Raw genomic sequence first — 18,320 nt, forward strand, 5'->3', positions numbered from 1 at the left:
CAGCTTACAATACTTTTTTTCTGTTGTAATTCTTAAAATATATCTTCTTTGTGATTTCCCTTAGATTCATTCTCAACCAATCGAAAAGTGAGCGCTTTAGAGATTACAAAATGGACATGATGGCAAAAATGGAAAAGTATTTGAATTCAACCAAATGCAGGCGAAAGTAAGTGAATTTAACTTTCTAACCTGTCCAGAATATGTCAACTCGATCCAAAGAAAGAAATAAACTAGTGCTGTCAACAAACGATTAATCGCATCCAAAATAAAAGTTTTTGTTTACATAATATATGTGTGTGCTGTGTATATTTATTATGTATATATAAATACACATGCATGTATATATGTAAGAAAAATGTTATGTTATGTTTTTATATGAAATATATTTCTATATAATATAAATTATATTAATATAAATATATAAATGTAAATACATGGAAATATATGCATGCATGTGTGTGTATTTATATATACATAATAAATATACACAGCACACACACACACACATATATATATATATATATTATGTAAACAATTTTAAAAATTATTTTATTTTTGGATGCGATTATTCGCGATTAATCGTTTGACAGCACTAAAATAAACTTAGTCGATGTGGCTGCTTAATAATGTCATAATAGTATAAGGAATTATTAAAAAGTTTTTATTTCTTTCTTTTGATTTTTGGCATGAAATGTGACAGTTTTACATATTTAGAAACACCTGCATTTGCACCAACTTTGATTAGACATTACTTTCTTCATATTGTAATATTTTAGATGATATTTTTAAACATGATGAATTGTATCCTAGGTTGATTTTGTGTCATTTTGAAGACAAGCGTCTGAGGAAAGTGACGTCTGGAATTATGGGTAGCAGTGATTGTTGTGATAACTGCAGGTCAGTGTGAGTAGGTCTGCTTTCTGTGTGTCTTCAGACTGTTCTAATAGAATCAGAATCTGAATCAGAAAGAGCTTTATTGCCAAGTATGTTTGCACATACAAGGAATTTGTTATAGTGTCACAAACTTCCAGTACACTGAGACAACAACAACACACAGATAATAAAAGTGAGATGTGAATAAAATACACATGCATAAATATAAACCACAAAAAAAAAAGAATAAATTGTATGTACAGGTGTGCTATAATAGAACTTAATAGTTCGTGAAGGATGATTTATTTGGGTGTGTTTTCAGTGTAAACCGAGAGGATCCAGAGGTGGTCCTGCAGGACTTTGGCTCGTGTGCGTATCAGCTGATGAAGGCCATCAGGGCTATGGATGAGAGGTTCGGCATCACAGCGCCCATCCTCTTCCTGCGGGGCTCAGTACGTCAAACAGAGAACCGTTTAACACCCAGTAATGTACAAAACTATACCCTGCTTTGACTTTGAGTCATAAAGACCTGGGGCCTCATTTATAACCATTGCGTACGCACAGAACCTGCCTGAAAGGGGCGTACGCCACTTCCTACACAAAAGGTGGGATTTATAAAAACAAACTTGATGGGAAAAGTTGCGCACCTGCATGCAAACTCTGACATATGCGTACAGACTTTTTTCCTGGAGAGAGAAAAGTAATGAAGTAAACAACGATTGAACTCTGTTTTCATTTTTTACATGTGAGTTAGAGCTTTACAAATGCATTTCTCATCCCTCTTTTAGACCTCTCAGCGGGTTCCAGATCACTTTCGGACACACTCTCTCTTTGGTATCGGCAGGGAAACCTCAGAAACTTGGTGGAAAGCTCTCAGCCGAGAACTTGTTGCTGAAAAATATCTGATGGAGACCACGGGCCACAGCAAATTCTCCACCCTCTGTAAACTCACACCCAAGGTACTGGCTAAAGATTAGTCATGAACTATTAAATGAAGAATGCTTCAAGTAATGTCACTATTGAGGGAGAAAGGAGAAAACCCCTCCATTCCGCCCCAAATAATTCAGCTGAAGGGACCCCTCCCTCTAATGAGTCTGTTCTGTGTGTCTCTGTGAGTGTAGTTTCATCTGGTACTCAAGACTGAGACTTTACGTGACTGAGAGTCACTTCAAGCTTTTCTGTCAAAACACACTGAAACTCAGAGCCCTTCACAACAACCTGCCAAAGTAATGGTCGGTTAACTTTAAGAAATTATGACAGAAATATATTACTTTTATTAAATGCTAAAATGTACTTCTGAAAGTAACAATAATAATATTTTTTTCAGGAATATAATAATAATAATAATAATAATAATAATTAATTACATTTATATAGCGCTTTTCTGGGCACTCAAAGTGCTTTACGTTGTCAGGGGGTATCTCCTCATCCACCACCAGTGTGCGGCATCCACCAGGATGATGCGACGGCAGCCATATTGCGCCAGAACGCCCACCACACACAAGCTCATTGGTGGAGAGGCGACCGAGTGATGAAGCCAATCAGCAGATATGGGAATGGTTAGGAGGCCATGATGGTCAGAGGCCAATGGGCGAGTTTGGCCAGGATGCCGAGGTCAAACCTCTACTCTTTTCGAAAGACATCCTGGGATTTTTAATGACCACAGAGAGTCAGGACCTCGGTTTATCGTCTCATGCGAAGAACGGTGCTTTTTGTCAGTATAGTGTCCCCATCACTACACTGGGGCATTAGGACCCACACAGACCACAGGGTGAGCACCCCCTGCTGGCCTCACTAACACCTCTTCCAGCAGCAACCTAGTTTTCCCAGGAGGTCTCCCATCCAGGTACTGACCAGGCCTAACCCTGCTTGGCTTCAGTGGGCAACCAGTATTGGGCTGCAGGGTGATATGGCTGCTCGGATTTATTGATTATATAGCATTGGATTTATTGTCTGGATGTATTTAAAACGGCCTCATGATGGTGATATTTATGTTGTAGTATTCAAGCACTGTAGGGTTCAAGCACAGACAGTGCTATATGGTAGTATATGGTAAAATTTTATTTTAATTAGGGCCCAAGCACAGAAGGTGCAAACACACTTCTTATATTTGTCTTATATTAGTTAAATTATTTCAGTTTCCACCATACAGATGTCACAAAATTTGTACAGTTTAATTTGTTGTAGAATTCAGTCTCTAAAAGTCTCTAATAAAATACAGGCTTGATGCATACAATTGTACATTTTTCACAAAATTGTGAAAAACCATTATATATTAATCAACATTGTAAATGTTTGACTCAGGGCAGATCATGGCTGAGTACAGCTGAAGATGAGAGGCACAGACGACTCCTGCTTCAGCCCAACAGAGATCTGTTCAGCAGAGTGTGTGTACCTCGGTAAGACCCTCACATCTTACCATCGGTGCACTTTATAGTTGAGGGCACATTGTGTCCCTGTGGCAAACCTGAGCCACCAGTCAAATTCAATGCATGAGCCAATTTGATGTTTATGAGAGGCCGTTAACATGGACAGAATTAGTTATTTTGTGATATATTTGGAACGGAGAGCAGACTGCATTATGTATATCCCTGTCATTTTACCATTTTTTTTTTTTTTTTTACCATAAATCGTTTTTATGATCAAATGTTTATCAATGCTGTGATAAGAGAGCTAAAACCTTCGTGGTACTGGTTTTCTATTGGGTGGGAACTGCCCTCCTGCTACGCTTTGTGTCATGAGGTGCTTTGCCAGAAGCGTGTGTTATGTTCTTTTGCTGCTTCTGCACAGATTCCAGTGCATTCATTCTAATACTCAGCTTAAATCTAACAAACATGTAGATTTAATCGTTTAATCGTATGTGATTTTTGCATTTTGTTTGCATTTTTCCCTAATATACCTAATGCAACATTGTGAAAGTTGTCCTTTTGTGGCATTGCAGAATAGTAGGCACTGGCCATTTTCCTACCATGCAAAACACAACGGCACATAGATCTCTGAATGCATTTTTATTGTATTCCTGATATGTCCTTGCAGGAAAAAAGCAGATCCAGCACATGTTGAGTCTACTGCTTCTAACCTGAAGTCAGATTGCACTCGGGTCAGTATCATCCATTAATGAATTCAGATTCAGATTTTTTTTTCTCCTTTTTCTCATCCCTTTAATGTATAATTTTACTTTTGTTTTCTGCAGCCCTCTCTTGTTTCATTTCAGAGGGCAAAGGTCAGTTCTGGAGTTTGCACCCATCAGATTGTGAAGAAAGCAGATTTACCATCCAGGTATGAATCATGCATAAATATTGTGAACTGACTTTTTGACTTTGACTGGCCTTTTTTTTTTTGCTTATGGTTTGTGTATTTCGTTCAGAGCTTTTCACCACTAAATGTGTCACATTTCAAAATTCCTAGGTTAGAGTTACATCTGTCTGTTTGTGTGAAAGATGACATTTAATCATGTATACAGATCAGCTGTTAGGCCAACCCAGATTCACAATAATTTCAGAGCCCAGACTCCAGCGGTCTCAGCTAGAGAGATCCAGCTACAGGTACTGAATATTAAACATTCGTGGTTCTTGTTTCTTAAAAGCAACTGGGTGATTTCTGAAGGACGCACATCAGTGTATGTCTCTGGAAACAACAGTCATTATCAGTTTTTCTCACTGTTTGTCTTATTTTTACAGTCTGAGCTGTATGGTAAGCTGGTTTCTGAGCGTCAGAAGTTAGCTGGTCTCAGAGACATCCCACCAGCTCTACTGGCCACCAATAAAATACTCCTGGATATGGCAAAATCAAGGTAATGTTGGCCTTTGGATGGTGTAGAATAGTGTAGACCTCCAAAAAGAGCATTTCCTTTAACTTTGAAGTCAGAGTTGCAAAATCCAGTCATTCCTGTAGAAATCTGTGCAGTTGAGAGTTTTGAGTGACCAGTAGAAATCTGCTTTATACATGGCTACGCTATTGACAAAACACTATGGACCTTTTTGGCCACAAAATTTTACTGAAATTTCACTAATGTGACTGCACTATGGAAGAAAATTAATGAACTGAAAAAAATAATGTGTTGTGTTTATATTTTAATGCTTTGTATTTTCAGGGCTTGCATTTTTAAGGGCTGACATTTAACATAGTTGTTTATTTAAGCTGTGAATATTTCAATTCAAAACAATTCACACACTTTTTCATAATTAATTCATATTCACCTTCCAGAATTCACTTCCGAAATATTCAGTTGTGTTTAAAAATACGATGTATACTATTCAACAGGCAATTTTCGATCCATTTTATTTCACTTTACAAATTCGCTTCCACAAATTGTGTGGTTAAAATTCGGCATTGCACATCCGGGAGCAGCAGGAATAGCAGTAGAGCACCGATGCATGATCTCCAGCTACTGTCAGTCACTCACCAGCAGGCACCTTAATTATTGAAAAAGCCAGCTTTGTACTGACGCTTAATGTTACATTTTATAGTCTTTAGGTAGACATGACATTTTGTTAGTGGTCATGTTTTGAAGTTTTTAATGTTTATTTCTTTGGCAGGCCGTGCTCAATATCCAGCTTGAAACAAGTGGATGGTGTTTCAGAAGCCAAAGCAGCCATGTTAACACCTCTGATTGAAGTCATCCTCACATTCTGTCAGACACACGGATTACAGGTACTGCTAAACACTGTGTATTGTACACTACATTGTTTACCAAGGCTGCATTATTTAAAGCATTTTACTATTTACAATTTACATTTTTAATTTGACTTAAACAGTGGTTTACTGAACAAATTGCTCTTTTTTTCAATTATAATTGAAATTTTCCTAGGGATAAAAATCAACCTCTGCTTATGCTCTATCTATATGGAGCCCTTGTACATTACTATAAGGTTACAATTAACAACAGAGCCCGAACTTAAATTGAATTACTGTTTAAAAAAAAAATAAAAAAAATAATCAACACTAAACATAAAAATGTATGCAACTGCATATAATGAATTTTTTTAATGAACTTCTGAATTATACAATTTTTATTTGTTGTTGAAATATTAATTTTCACAGTGGCTGTTTTATAACAGAATTATTTAAACGTACATTAAGTAATTAAAACATCACTAACAGGTAAAGTAAAAGATAATGAGTATATAGTCCAGTGTTTGCATTCAGGCTGGTAGAGATGCCCAAACAAACAGAAGTAATGCTTTGATATTACCACAGTGTGTTGTGTTCAACCAAATTATAATAATCAACACTAAACATAAAAATGTATGCAACTGCATATAATGAATTTTTTTAATGAACTTCTGAATTATACAATTTTTATTTGTTGTTGAAATATTAATTTTCACAGTGGCTGTTTTATAACAGAATTATTTAAACGTACATTAAATAATTAAAACATCACTAACAGGTAAAGTAAAAGATAATGAGTATATAGTCCAGTGTTTGCATTCAGGCTGGTAGAGATGCCCAAACAAACAGAAGTAATGCTTTGATATTACCACAGTGTGTTGTGTTCAACCTGCCACTGATACACTTCACCTTTAAGCACTTAGGGTTATTCTGTATTATGAATGTGTTCACAGTAGGGGTGTCCCCGACTAAGGATTTACAGTTGAATCAGAATTGTCGAATCTTGCCGATAGTCGAATCATATGTTTGGGAGTGGGGGGCAAAATACATGACCAAGAGTCAAGTAGCCAGACATTTGACAGTCATAAACATTGACATTAACACACAGGGAAAATGTGTAACGGATGCCTCACAGATACAAACAAGATAAATAATGTTTTATGTTTTGTTTTATGTTTTGATTAAAAGATAGGATAACTTGGTAAACATTAGCCGGCTGCATATCATGTTGTTTATTACTTATCAGAGCTGATGAAACTGAAGATTTGTACTAAATAAAACCAAATAATCCACATAAGATGAAATCAACAGATGCAAGGAGTATTCGATGAAACCCGTGTGCATGTTTACTCTAACTGTATAGAGATTTTCATGGAGGAAATTAACAATTACCCTCATAATTTTTCTGACTTTGAAGCATATACTGTACTGCTGCCACATAAAACTCTGTGCGATCGCCTAAATATGTGCTGCTGTGAAAACTGCTCAAACACAGCTAGTTTTATCCAGACCTGGTTCCAGAATTAAATACTGCGAGTGCTTCAGAGAGTGTGTTCTAGCCTCAATTCACATGCATTTTCACGTATATTTTTGTCCCATCCATTGCTCTTTTGAGTGTGAATCCCGCATAAATATGCGGATGCCATTCCTGAAACTGCAGCGTGTATGTGACCGAAAAATAAAAGTTCTATACAAATGGATTATATGTAGCCTAGAAAGCACACAGAGCACTGCCTTTATATTCACTAAAAAGCTGTCCGTCGTCAGCTTCACGATCTCGTTAAGTTTGGTAGGTTTTGCCAGATCAGTTACGCCAATATGATAGTGAATAGATAATATCTCAAGTTTTTAAGCGGGTGCTTAGCCATTCCCGAGCACCCACGGGATCAGCGCCAATGTTCACAGCATGCAAAAATCTAATTAGAACCGGCTGAAATGTTTTGAAATCACTTGCACCCTACCTGATCGAAACAAATCCAGTCTTTCACTCTGCCTGTCAATTTGAGTCTTGTTAAAGATTTAAATCCCTGCCACAAGATGCTCCTTTATACATTAATTTATACACTAAGCACCTCTATATAGCCAAAATGGCATGATCATAACACCTCTTTGAATATTGACCTGTGAGATTGGTAGTTGAATCAGGCTCCTCCTATCAAAGCATTAAATCTTCGACTATTCGGGGTCATCCCTAGTTCACATATGAAGTGTGCTGATGAACAAAATATGCAGCAGAATATATTTGAATACAGCAATTCAATACAGTACATCCGTGAATTCCTTTTATAGAGGTTACTATCTAAAAAACAAAACAAAGGACATAACATTATAACATTAAACATTTTTTTTTTTTTATCAAATTGAATGGTGTCCGCTTTCATGTTTTCTATGATATAAACAGCTCTTTCATGTCACAGCTCTTACTAGATCACCCAGAACCACATATCCATTTTATAGTGGATCTCAGTGGCTCAGGGCTTATGGGCTGATACGGTTCAGTATGAAGTGTTATACTGTATGCTAATGAGTTGTTCTGTGAATTAGGTGGATGATTCATCCAGCTCTACTCCACCTGTCCAAAAACAATCTAGCCATGAGTACAGTTCTGTGGGTCAGTTTCTACCGGACAGTGTCTCTGTCACACACAGACTGTTTCAGATGGAGTACAAGAGCATGGTACGACATTCACTCCTAATACTCCATTTTAATGTGGCATCTGTCTTGTTTTGAATGCTTTCTTATATGTGACCCTGGAGCACAAAACCAGTCTTAAGTAGCACGGGTATATTTGTAGCAATAGCCAACAATACATTGTATGGGTCAGAATGATTGATTTTTCTTTTATGCCAAAAATCATTAGGATATTAAGTAAAGGTCATGTTCCATGAAAATATTTTGTAAATTTCCTACTGTAAATATATCAAAACTTAATTTTTGATTAGTAATATGCATTGCTAAGAACTTCATTTGGACAATTTTAAAGATGATTTTCTCAATATTTAGATTTTTTTGCACCCTCAGATTCCAGATTTTCAAATAGTTGTATCTCGGCCAAATATTGTCCTATCCTAACAAACCATACATAAATGGAAAGCTTATTTATTTAGCTCTCAGATGATGTATACATCTCAATTTCGAAAAATTGACCCTTATGACTGGTTTTGTGGTCCAGGGTCACATATCCAATTATGTAGAATTACTCCCATCAATAGTTAAAAACACAGCAAAATAAAGGTGTCTGAGGATTTTTTTAAAATTACTACAGCAATGCACAACAATTAGTTGGGGTTGACAAATGTTAATTTCATGGATGTGTGTAGCATGAGACATACATTTGGTGTTTTTTTGGCATTTGTTAAATAGGACGATATTAAAGAGACAGGAATCAATGGGAGAGAAGACATTGCTAAAAATCCCATTTTAAAATAGTTTAGCAGCATTTTTTGTGCATGCTTCATTGCATCATCAACAACAGCAATAATAAAAATAAAAATGTGTCCTAGACTTTTTTATTTTACCACCAAGAATTCACCCTTTTTAATAAGACTTTGTGTGATTATTATCTTTATTACAATCTCAAGCCTGATACACCTCTTGGTATTTTTAAATCGTGCCCCATAAAATATATTAATTGCATTTTTATGAATGTAAAATATCTGGATTGCATTTTTATTATTTGAACATGTTTTTAGTGCTTTTTAAATGAATTTTGGATAAACATAATGAGCCTGATGTCATGAAGCCGGTATATTTTGATCGTGAAGTGGATGTTGGTGTTGTGTTGTGTAGAGACAGGTAGCAGATGCTCGCAGTCTGCCCATGGCAGCGGTGGAGTCTCATCTGTTGCAGGCACAGAAGATGGGCTGTGCTGTGGACACGGACAGAGCTGGACTCTCAGCCTCCATCTATAACACCATCAGAAAAAGCATCGCCTCTCCTCCACTCAGCTCAGGTTACACGCATTTCAGCAGAATACAATACAATATCTCTTATCCAAATGTGGAAAGGTTTGTTCTTCTAGAGCGCTATTTTTGGAGCTCAAGAGTTGGTGATTTTGTTCAAAAACTACTACTGAATTTATATTAATAAATTAATTATAGGTTACACTTTATTTTAAGATGTCCTTGTTACAGTGTAATTATAGAGTTAAGTACTGAGTAATATTAATTAACTAAATTAGGATTAGGGTTTGGTTTAGGGTTACTTGCATGTAATTATGCATAATTAATTGTTATTATAATAGTAAGTACATGTAACGTGTAACAGGCACACTTTAAAATAAAGTGTTACTCAATGATACAATTAATACAGTTAATTACTGAGTATTATTAATTAACATGTACTTACTATAAGGGTTAGGATTTGGTTTAGGGTTAGTTGCTTGTAATTATGTGTAATTTACTGATACTGTCACTGATTACTATAGTAAGTACACATAACAAGGACACACCCATCACTTGTATTGATTCTGTTTTCTTCCTGAACAGACCTGAGTGATTTTAAAGCGATCCGGTCTTGTGTGCCTGAAGATGTCAGTACCTTCCTGCTAAGGCTGGCGCTTTATGAACTCCAGAGAGAAGCTTCATCCACAGCACATCATGAGATCTCCTGGATCGAGCCGCTGGTGTGTTTCCCTCCTGCCACTTTGAACTCCAGTAGAGCAGTTTATTTAAATATTCATATTTGGCTGAAATGCACCAGCAGAGGACAGCACAGTGCTGTCACATGAAACACTTGCTGATTTGTTTGTAATATACTGCTAGCTGCTAACCTTACTGATTTCACTATTAATCATTTATTTATAGCTGCTGTCCATTATTTGTGTAAAGGTTTATCATTTCTTTCCTCTTCCTCTGCTGAGCAGGATTTTTCATAGTGTCTGATGGCTTATGATCCGATTCATGCAAAATACTAAAGTTCACTATGACTATTTTTACCTGTGCCATTAATGACAGGAAAAGGAAATGAGTGTTATCTTAGAAATCATGTACCAAGGTTTTAAAAAAATGAAAGATAGGTTAATACCTGCCATCAGTGTTTTGATTCAAGAAACATACTGTACTCAAAGAGTCTTGTAATGTGGCATGATGTAATCCATCTAAAACTACTTTATAATTATTAGATATGCAGCTCACATTGATTCAGACACTAAATTGAACATTTTAACTTTGTATTAATTATTTGTGTGCACAGAATGCTTCATGCTATTGCTGTTTATCAGCTACCAATTGACAAGTTTCAGCCAAGTCTAATGACATTGGCTGTGTTTACACTGGCACAAAAAATCTTATTTTTTGCACACATCTGACACAGATCGGAATTTGTTGTACACATGTAAACACAAAAATCCACTGTCATTAGACTTGGCTGAAACTTGTCAATTGGTAGCTGTTTACACTGGCACAAAAAAATCGTATTTTTTGCACACATCTGACACAGATCGGAATTTGTTGTACACATGTAAACACAAAAATCCACGCAAGATCCGATTTTTTTTCACATCCAATCTGAGCCACATCCAAATGTGGATTTTAATCAGATACATATCCGATATCTGGACATCTGTCAGATTTTGAGCTGCAAAACATCAACAGCTGTTGTCCATGCTGGCAAATAATAATGTGCATCCGACATGAATTAAATAAATTATTTTAATAGCATGGCGTACTACCATGTGCATAGTAAAGAGATCACTGATGTAAACAGATATCGGATACCAGACCTGTCAAAGTGAATGTAAACAGGGAGGACAAAAAAATCGGATATGGTCAAAAGATCGGATCTGTGCACTTGACTTGCAGTGTCAATGCAGCTATTGTTGAGCTCTTTGAGTCTCTCAGTGTCCTGACACTTTAGGAGACTAAGACTTTGATGTAACATCTGCTGTGTCTTTCAGACTGATTATGGCAGACCTACTTTATTTTTCTTAGCCATCATCATCTCCAGATGTGGGATCATCCGCTTTGTGTCCATGGCTTTGGGAGCTGTAGTACATACTTGTCTCACTGAAGCCTTTACTAGATTTTGATTGCTTTACTGCTGATGTCTTATAAAAAACATTGTGGATGTCTTGGCCAATAACTGCTTCCATGCTTGTGTAGGTGATGTTCTGTAATGGTCATGTTAGCAGGTGCGTGAGTCCCTGAGATACCTGTGTGCAGGGATCAAATGCTAACAGATGTGTGTCATCACTGTAGGATAAATCAGCGACTGCAGACAGACCTGCTGTTAAATGTGTGATTGGAGAGTCACAGCGTGAGGCAGACACCATGGACACAAGTGAAGATGAGCTCTTCATCAGTATTCCCATGCCACAGGTGACTCATATCTGACTGTCTCAGAATGACAATTACACAGTGAGTTTATCTGCGTATGTGCATACATTGTTTCTGAAATCAGTGCACATGCGGACAGGCTTGAGATGAAACACTGGTCTTTCATTTAGACTAATTCTGATCTCTAGTCTACCTTCTGCACACTGAACTTGTAGTATTTACTTACAAAAATCTTCGTAAAAGTTTGAGTAATTTTTATTTAGTCAAAGCTTACTTGGTAATATTTAGATTTTACTTAATATAGCACCTAATTAAACCATGCTTTTAAAGTGTATGCAACTTAGAAACATCTAAGTAAACAATACAATAGATATCATGCAGACACCATATCTACATAATTAGTAATGCGGCACTCATCTGAACACAGACACTTTAATACTCTGTACACAATACACGATGATGGTTACATTCTGTGGTTCATTTTTGAGTATGAATGCGTCATTTTGAGTAGAAAATAAACACCAGATGTAACAAAATCACAAGCTACTAAACATAACAACAAAAGCAATGATAAAACAGTGTAAATACCTTAAATACCTTACTCTACCTTATTAATTATTCATGCCCCAGTGCATGATGGTAACACCGGTATCAGAAAAGTTGAGTAGGTTTTACTTATTGTTATAACATCTATATTTACGCTTTAACTTCTACAAGCTTGAATTGAGAACAAGTATAGAATTTACTTTTTTTATTTTATTATTGCCTGAACTAACTTTTATATGTGACCCTGGAGCACAAAAGTAGTCATAAGTTGCACAGGTATATTTGTAGCAATAGCCAAAAATACATTGTATGAGTCAAAATTATAGATTTTTCTTTTATGCCAAAAATCATTAGGATATTAAAGGGGTCATATGATGCGATTTCAAGTTTTCCTTTCTCTTTGGAGTGTTACAAGCTGATTGTGCATAGATAAGATCCCTGAAGTTGCAAAGACTAAAGTCTCAAAACCAAAGAGATATTCTTTATCAAAGTTAAGACTCTGCCACGCCCCCCTAAAACGGCTCGTTCTAACACGCCCCCACATATCTACCTCACTATGTGGAAATATTAGCATAATGCCGCCCAAATGTGCACGCAAAGAAAGAAGGCGTGGTTTAATACATCAATGCAAAGCTTATTTATTCAGCTTTTAGATGCTGTATAAATCTAAATTTTGGAAAAATTGACACTTAAGTTTTGTGGTCCAGGGTCACATATAGAAATTACATGTTTTTCTGTAGTATTTACTTCACCACAGAATCATTTTTATCAGTGCACAGAAGATTTTTTATTTTTTTGTCTGTGCCGGGATCAACATGTGAAGTCTGCGGTAATACATGTATACTTTGATGACAAGTGCCATAAATGTTCATACTCTGTCTGTTGTTTAGTTTCTAATTGCGGCTCTAAAGGTTGATCAGTGTTGAGTGTGTGGTGTACTTCTGCCGGTGTGTACAGGATTCCTGTCTGAAGTCATGTGACTCCGTTGCTCAGAGCAGTGGAATGGATCTGACCTCCTGGAACCAGGATAAACTGGATAAAGACACGCAAGATCTCTTCAGCGATTCACCTGTGAAGGTATGATGTGTTCTTGCTGAGCCTTTAAAGAACTGGACTGATGAATAATATACTCAAACACATAATTCAAAGAATAATACACTACTGTTCAAAGTTTGGATTCATGACACATGAAATTGATCAAAAGTGACAATGACATTTATAATGTTAGAAAAAGGTTATATTCTAAATAAGTCATATTCATCAAGAATAGTGGGGGGGGGGGATCCTGTGTTACGGTTTCCACAAAAATATGAAACCGTTTTCATCTGATAATAATCAGTAATGCTTCTTGCAAATCTGCATATTAGAATGATTTCTGAAGATCATGTGACACTGAAGACTGGAGTAATGATGCTGAAAATACAGCTGCAGATCACAGCGGTTACATTTTAACATATATTGAAATAGTTATTATAAATTGTTATATTTCACAAAATTATTGATTTTACTGTATTTTTGATTAAATAAAGGCAGTATTGGTGAGCAGAGGAAACAGTCTTACAGATCAAAAACTTTTGAATGGGAGTTAACTCTGCAGATGCAGTCACTAAATGAAAACATGTGAATACATTACAACACTACAGAATCTGAGAAATGCATGACGCAATTTTCACTTTATATGCATTAATAATAGAAAATGTACAAAGATAAATTTCTAATTTGTATTTGTTGACCTGTACATGTGAAACATATTTTTAGAAAAGCTTTTGGGAAGAAGTGTTCCCTGCATTGCTTTGATTTTGACAGCAATATTGGGTACAGCAAATTATTTTATTAAATGTAATAGACATTGTGTATATGAAAGAAATGTAAAAATTCTTGGGAAAATGTGAATTAGTAGTAAAAATAGTAGAATTATCAGAAACGTAACACTTGATCTTTATTATTGTTCAGTACTTTCTGAACACTGTGTAAGTATCATTGTGACACATGGTTTAACTGTTTTCGATGAATGTGACACCTTCAGACTTAAAACAGCTAATCACATGATGTTAACAAGGACATTTTTAGACAGTAATCTGAATCCGACCCTTGGTTCAGGTGTAACCCTGTCTGCTAGAACGATTGAACATCAGACAGCCTCCCCTGAAGTGATGAGCGCTGTGTGCTGCTTTATCGCCAGCCAACTGTCTTTAACCTCCGCTTGACCTTTGACACGGGCTATTACCCGATACCTCCCCTTGTAAGCTCAAAGCCATTAAGGTCATAAGGTTGTGACCTGTGTCCCTGTGCTCCACGTCTGATCTCCAGGAGGTGTGACAGGATGGAGACGTCTTTATTGTTAAGATTGTTCTCTGTTTCTTAAAAACAATAGAGAAAGAGGTTCAATGAAATTATAAATATTACTAACACAATGCAATAATACTGCTTTTTATAAAGACTAATGTATTGTATAATGTTGTATTTGCAGTTCAGGTCTTTTCCAGTAAATTCCAGCCATTACTGTCTAGTGTGCTTCTCTCTGACCTGTTAATGTGGAGATGAATGGTGATAGAAGCTTGTTTGAGAAGCACGTCCATCATGGCTCTTTTGTCCTGCAGTGACACAAGCCTGTAGATCAATATGAGATCATTAGGGCGTCTCTAAACACACCCTCCCTCCTGATGTTCCCTTGCCCACTCAAAATGATTTAGCATGAAGACTGAACAGATTGCAAGACAGGGAAGATAAGAAGAGCTGTCTGGGAGGAAATGGAGTTTGGAGGGATGTATAAATGTCTCGCAAAGAATTGTGATGGACATTAATCCGATGGTGGGCAGTGCTGGGTTTTCCTCTGTGGATGCAGCTGTCTGCGTCATGTAAACCGTCACGTGATGATGTGCTGTGGCTATAAGCCAGCACTAGTTGGTTGTGAAGCATCACTTTGTTGAACCGTCTGCACAGTTGAAGGGCTATGCCATTTGGATGAATGCAGTAAAATTCAACATGAAATTAAAATAGTTACTTTGGCCTTTATTTGAAAACATTATTCATCTCCGTCCACACTAAGACTTTGTTTTTGTCAAGGAAAACTGAGCTTTTTGAAAACTGAGCTTTTTCTCCAAAGTGGATACATTTGAAAATGCGGTTTTTCGCGTTGTAGTATGGACTGTGAAAACTAGGGTTGGGGATCGAAAAATCAATTCCAATTCCAGAATCGGATACTTAAGGACAGGAATCGAATACTTGTTGGAAAATTTAAATGTCAATTCCTGTGTGCACAGGAGGGTGTGCACTGTTTTTTAGGGGGCAAAAAGGGGGTGTTAAAAATGTATTTGTCTTTGAATCATTCATTCAAGAGATTCATTCAAAAACACTTGATTCGTCCAGTAATGAAACAAGTAAATCTAGAGTGAGTCCTTGAATCATTTCATTCATAAATTCCATGAGATTTTGTTTAGTTGTCTAATATTTTTTCTTCAGAAAAAAGAGAGAGAACTACAACTTGCATTATAAATCTAAATTTATCCAGAATCGTGCAGCTCTATTTTGCACACAAACAACTATTAATAGAGTCCAGTTTTTATGTAGCCGGCTGATTTTTGTTCATGGTATTCAGCAGCAATTAAATGTTTTGCAAAAAGAGACACAGAATAAATATGTTTGATATCTAAATGTTTGACTTAATTGTTTTGTAACCACATTGGAATCGAAACTGGGAATCAATAAGAATTAGAATTAATAAAATACAAACGAGACCCAACCCTAGTGAAAACGATGACGCACTTTAGTCATGTGACACATATTGTACCAATAGATATCTGTTTATAAAAGTGCTGTCAAACGATTAATCGCGATTAATTGCATCCCAAATAAAAGTTTTTGTTTACATAATATGAGTGTGTACTGTGTATATTTATTATGTATATATAAATACACACACATGCATGTATATATTTAAGAAAAATGTTATGTTTATATATTCAATATATCTATATATTATATAAAATATAAATGTATATACTAGGGATGTGCGCGACGACTAATTTGACTGTCGTTTAAATGACAAGTTTTGTATCCGACTAGTCGACTTGTCTAAAAGCAAGAAACCCCCAAAAGATGGTAAGAAAAAAAAAACCTCTGTGCGTGTAGCATATATAATAGCATATATTTGAAATACTTCATCTATGAATCACACTGTCAAATCCCTCAATGAATTCCGCTTGCCGCACACTTGCCTCGCGTTATCATCATTTCATTTTCACAGATGACAGAAAATGTACTCGTGATTGCTGTTTGTGGCAAAACATGAGGGCAGTTGCGTTTTAGATCAGACATACAATTGTGAGTGACCTGAATGCATCAGTGAATGGTGAGTCATTTTCCTAAATAAAATGATCCTGCCAGAAGAATTGCATGAAATCATCTGTTCCGTCTGTATTGTCTCGGTGAGCTTTTCTGAGGCTTTGTGCATGCGCAGTCAAGCGAATTTAACGTTTTCTGGCGTTTCAGTGTGGATGAGAAACTTTTGGAAAACGCTAATGTGGACGGAGAGCGTTTTAAAATGAAAAGGCTCAGAATTAAATTGACCGGATTGAAAGAGGTGGTGTAGACCTGAAATAATCAGAGATGCATATGGTTACATAATGTTTTATGATCGTGCATATGTTTATTTGGTCACACTTAAGTTTGGAGAGCAGTTCTCACTATTAACTAACTATTAACTATGACTTGCCTCAGTAAACGCTTAATTACTGCTTATTAATAGTTAGTAAGGTTAAGGGATCTAGAATATGATCATGCAGAATGAAGCATTAATATGTGCTTTATAAGTACTATAGTATAACCTGCCAGTATACTAATAATATGCATGCTAGTAATAAGCAGTTAATAGTGAGAATTGGTCCCCAAACTACTGTTTATTTTTATCTCACATCTTATGAACTGGTCAGTGGAGGAGACTGAAAATGTGCTAAATATTTGCTAAAAAGCTCTTGCTGATATATACAGAGGGTACGGAAAGTATTCAGACCCCCTTAAATTTTTTCACTCTTTTTATATTGCAGCCATTTGCTAAAATCATTTAAGTTAATTTTTTTTCCTCATTAATGTACACACAGCACCCCATATTGACAGAAAAACACAGAATTGTTGACATTTTTGCAGATTTATTAAAAAAGAAAAACTGAAATATCACATGGTCCTAAGTATTCAGACCCTTTGCTCAGTATTTAGTAGAAGCACCCTTTTGATCGAATACAGCCATGAGTCTTTTTGGGAAAGAGGCAACAAGTTTTTCACACCTGGATTTGGGAATCCTCTGCCATTCCTCCTTGCAGAGCCTCTCCAGTTCTGTCAGTTTCTTAAAAACGACGCCAAAATGTCTTGAGTAAAACTAACTGCAGGCTGATTCTCTTTGTTTCCACAGATTGAAAGTCAGCCTACAAAGAGAAAACTGCCTGATTGGGCTGAAGGACCAAGCACTTCAGCACCTGCTACGACTGAGAAGAAAACCAAAAAGAAGAAAGGGCTTTTCATTTGATACTTATTAGGCTGTGAGGTGTACATTTTGATATTTTGTACAAGATTTAAAATAATTCATTTTTGTTGATGGTCCTGAATACAGATATGACCTAATTCTACGAGAATGTCTTGTTATTTTTCTGTATTTGTTCTCCAAGCTTGAACTCCTCTAGGTATTTTTCAGATTTCTTACGGCTCACACACTAGTTAGGGAATCTTTCTTGATCTGCGTACATCATGTTTCTGCTTCCGTGAGTGTCCTGGAGCTGTACGCTACTGACCTCCACCTGTCGTAATGGAAACCTCCCAGAATCCCGTGCAACTCCCAGACCTCAAAAGTAGGGTCATTTCTGAAGCATGGTGGGACTTTCTTTAATCAGTTCATTCCTGAGTGTAAAAATATGAAATAATTGACCTGAGATGATATGATTTTGATAGTTCAGAATGTTTATTGCCAAGGAACATATTCTTTAATTTGTAAAAAAAAAAAAAAAAAAAAAAAAAAAAATC

At 36.2% G+C, this 18,320-nt stretch overlaps 1 protein-coding gene across 1 annotated transcript in view; it reads left to right on the plus strand.

The window, feature by feature from the left end:
- Positions 1–18,304, plus strand: part of wrn (WRN RecQ like helicase) — a 28,161-nt gene extending 9,857 nt beyond the window's left edge. Inside the window, exons 13-28 of the mRNA XM_016259695.1 lie at positions 65–166; positions 811–897; positions 1,196–1,325; positions 1,662–1,832; positions 3,178–3,272; positions 3,910–3,973; positions 4,067–4,152; positions 4,337–4,418; positions 4,554–4,666; positions 5,412–5,526; positions 8,032–8,163; positions 9,277–9,439; positions 9,975–10,111; positions 11,685–11,804; positions 13,266–13,385; positions 17,716–18,304. Of these exons, the coding sequence (XP_016115181.1) occupies positions 65–166; positions 811–897; positions 1,196–1,325; positions 1,662–1,832; positions 3,178–3,272; positions 3,910–3,973; positions 4,067–4,152; positions 4,337–4,418; positions 4,554–4,666; positions 5,412–5,526; positions 8,032–8,163; positions 9,277–9,439; positions 9,975–10,111; positions 11,685–11,804; positions 13,266–13,385; positions 17,716–17,829 (1,831 nt within the window). The 3' untranslated portion in view covers positions 17,830–18,304. The remainder of the gene's footprint in view (positions 1–64; positions 167–810; positions 898–1,195; positions 1,326–1,661; positions 1,833–3,177; positions 3,273–3,909; positions 3,974–4,066; positions 4,153–4,336; positions 4,419–4,553; positions 4,667–5,411; positions 5,527–8,031; positions 8,164–9,276; positions 9,440–9,974; positions 10,112–11,684; positions 11,805–13,265; positions 13,386–17,715) is intronic.
- Positions 18,305–18,320: the final 16 nt, after the last annotated feature.

The sequence above is a fragment of the Sinocyclocheilus grahami genome, unplaced genomic scaffold (genome assembly GCF_001515645.1).
Source record: "Sinocyclocheilus grahami isolate Dianchi unplaced genomic scaffold, SAMN03320097.WGS_v1.1 scaffold1907.1, whole genome shotgun sequence".
NCBI classification, from domain to species: Eukaryota; Metazoa; Chordata; class Actinopteri; order Cypriniformes; family Cyprinidae; genus Sinocyclocheilus; species Sinocyclocheilus grahami.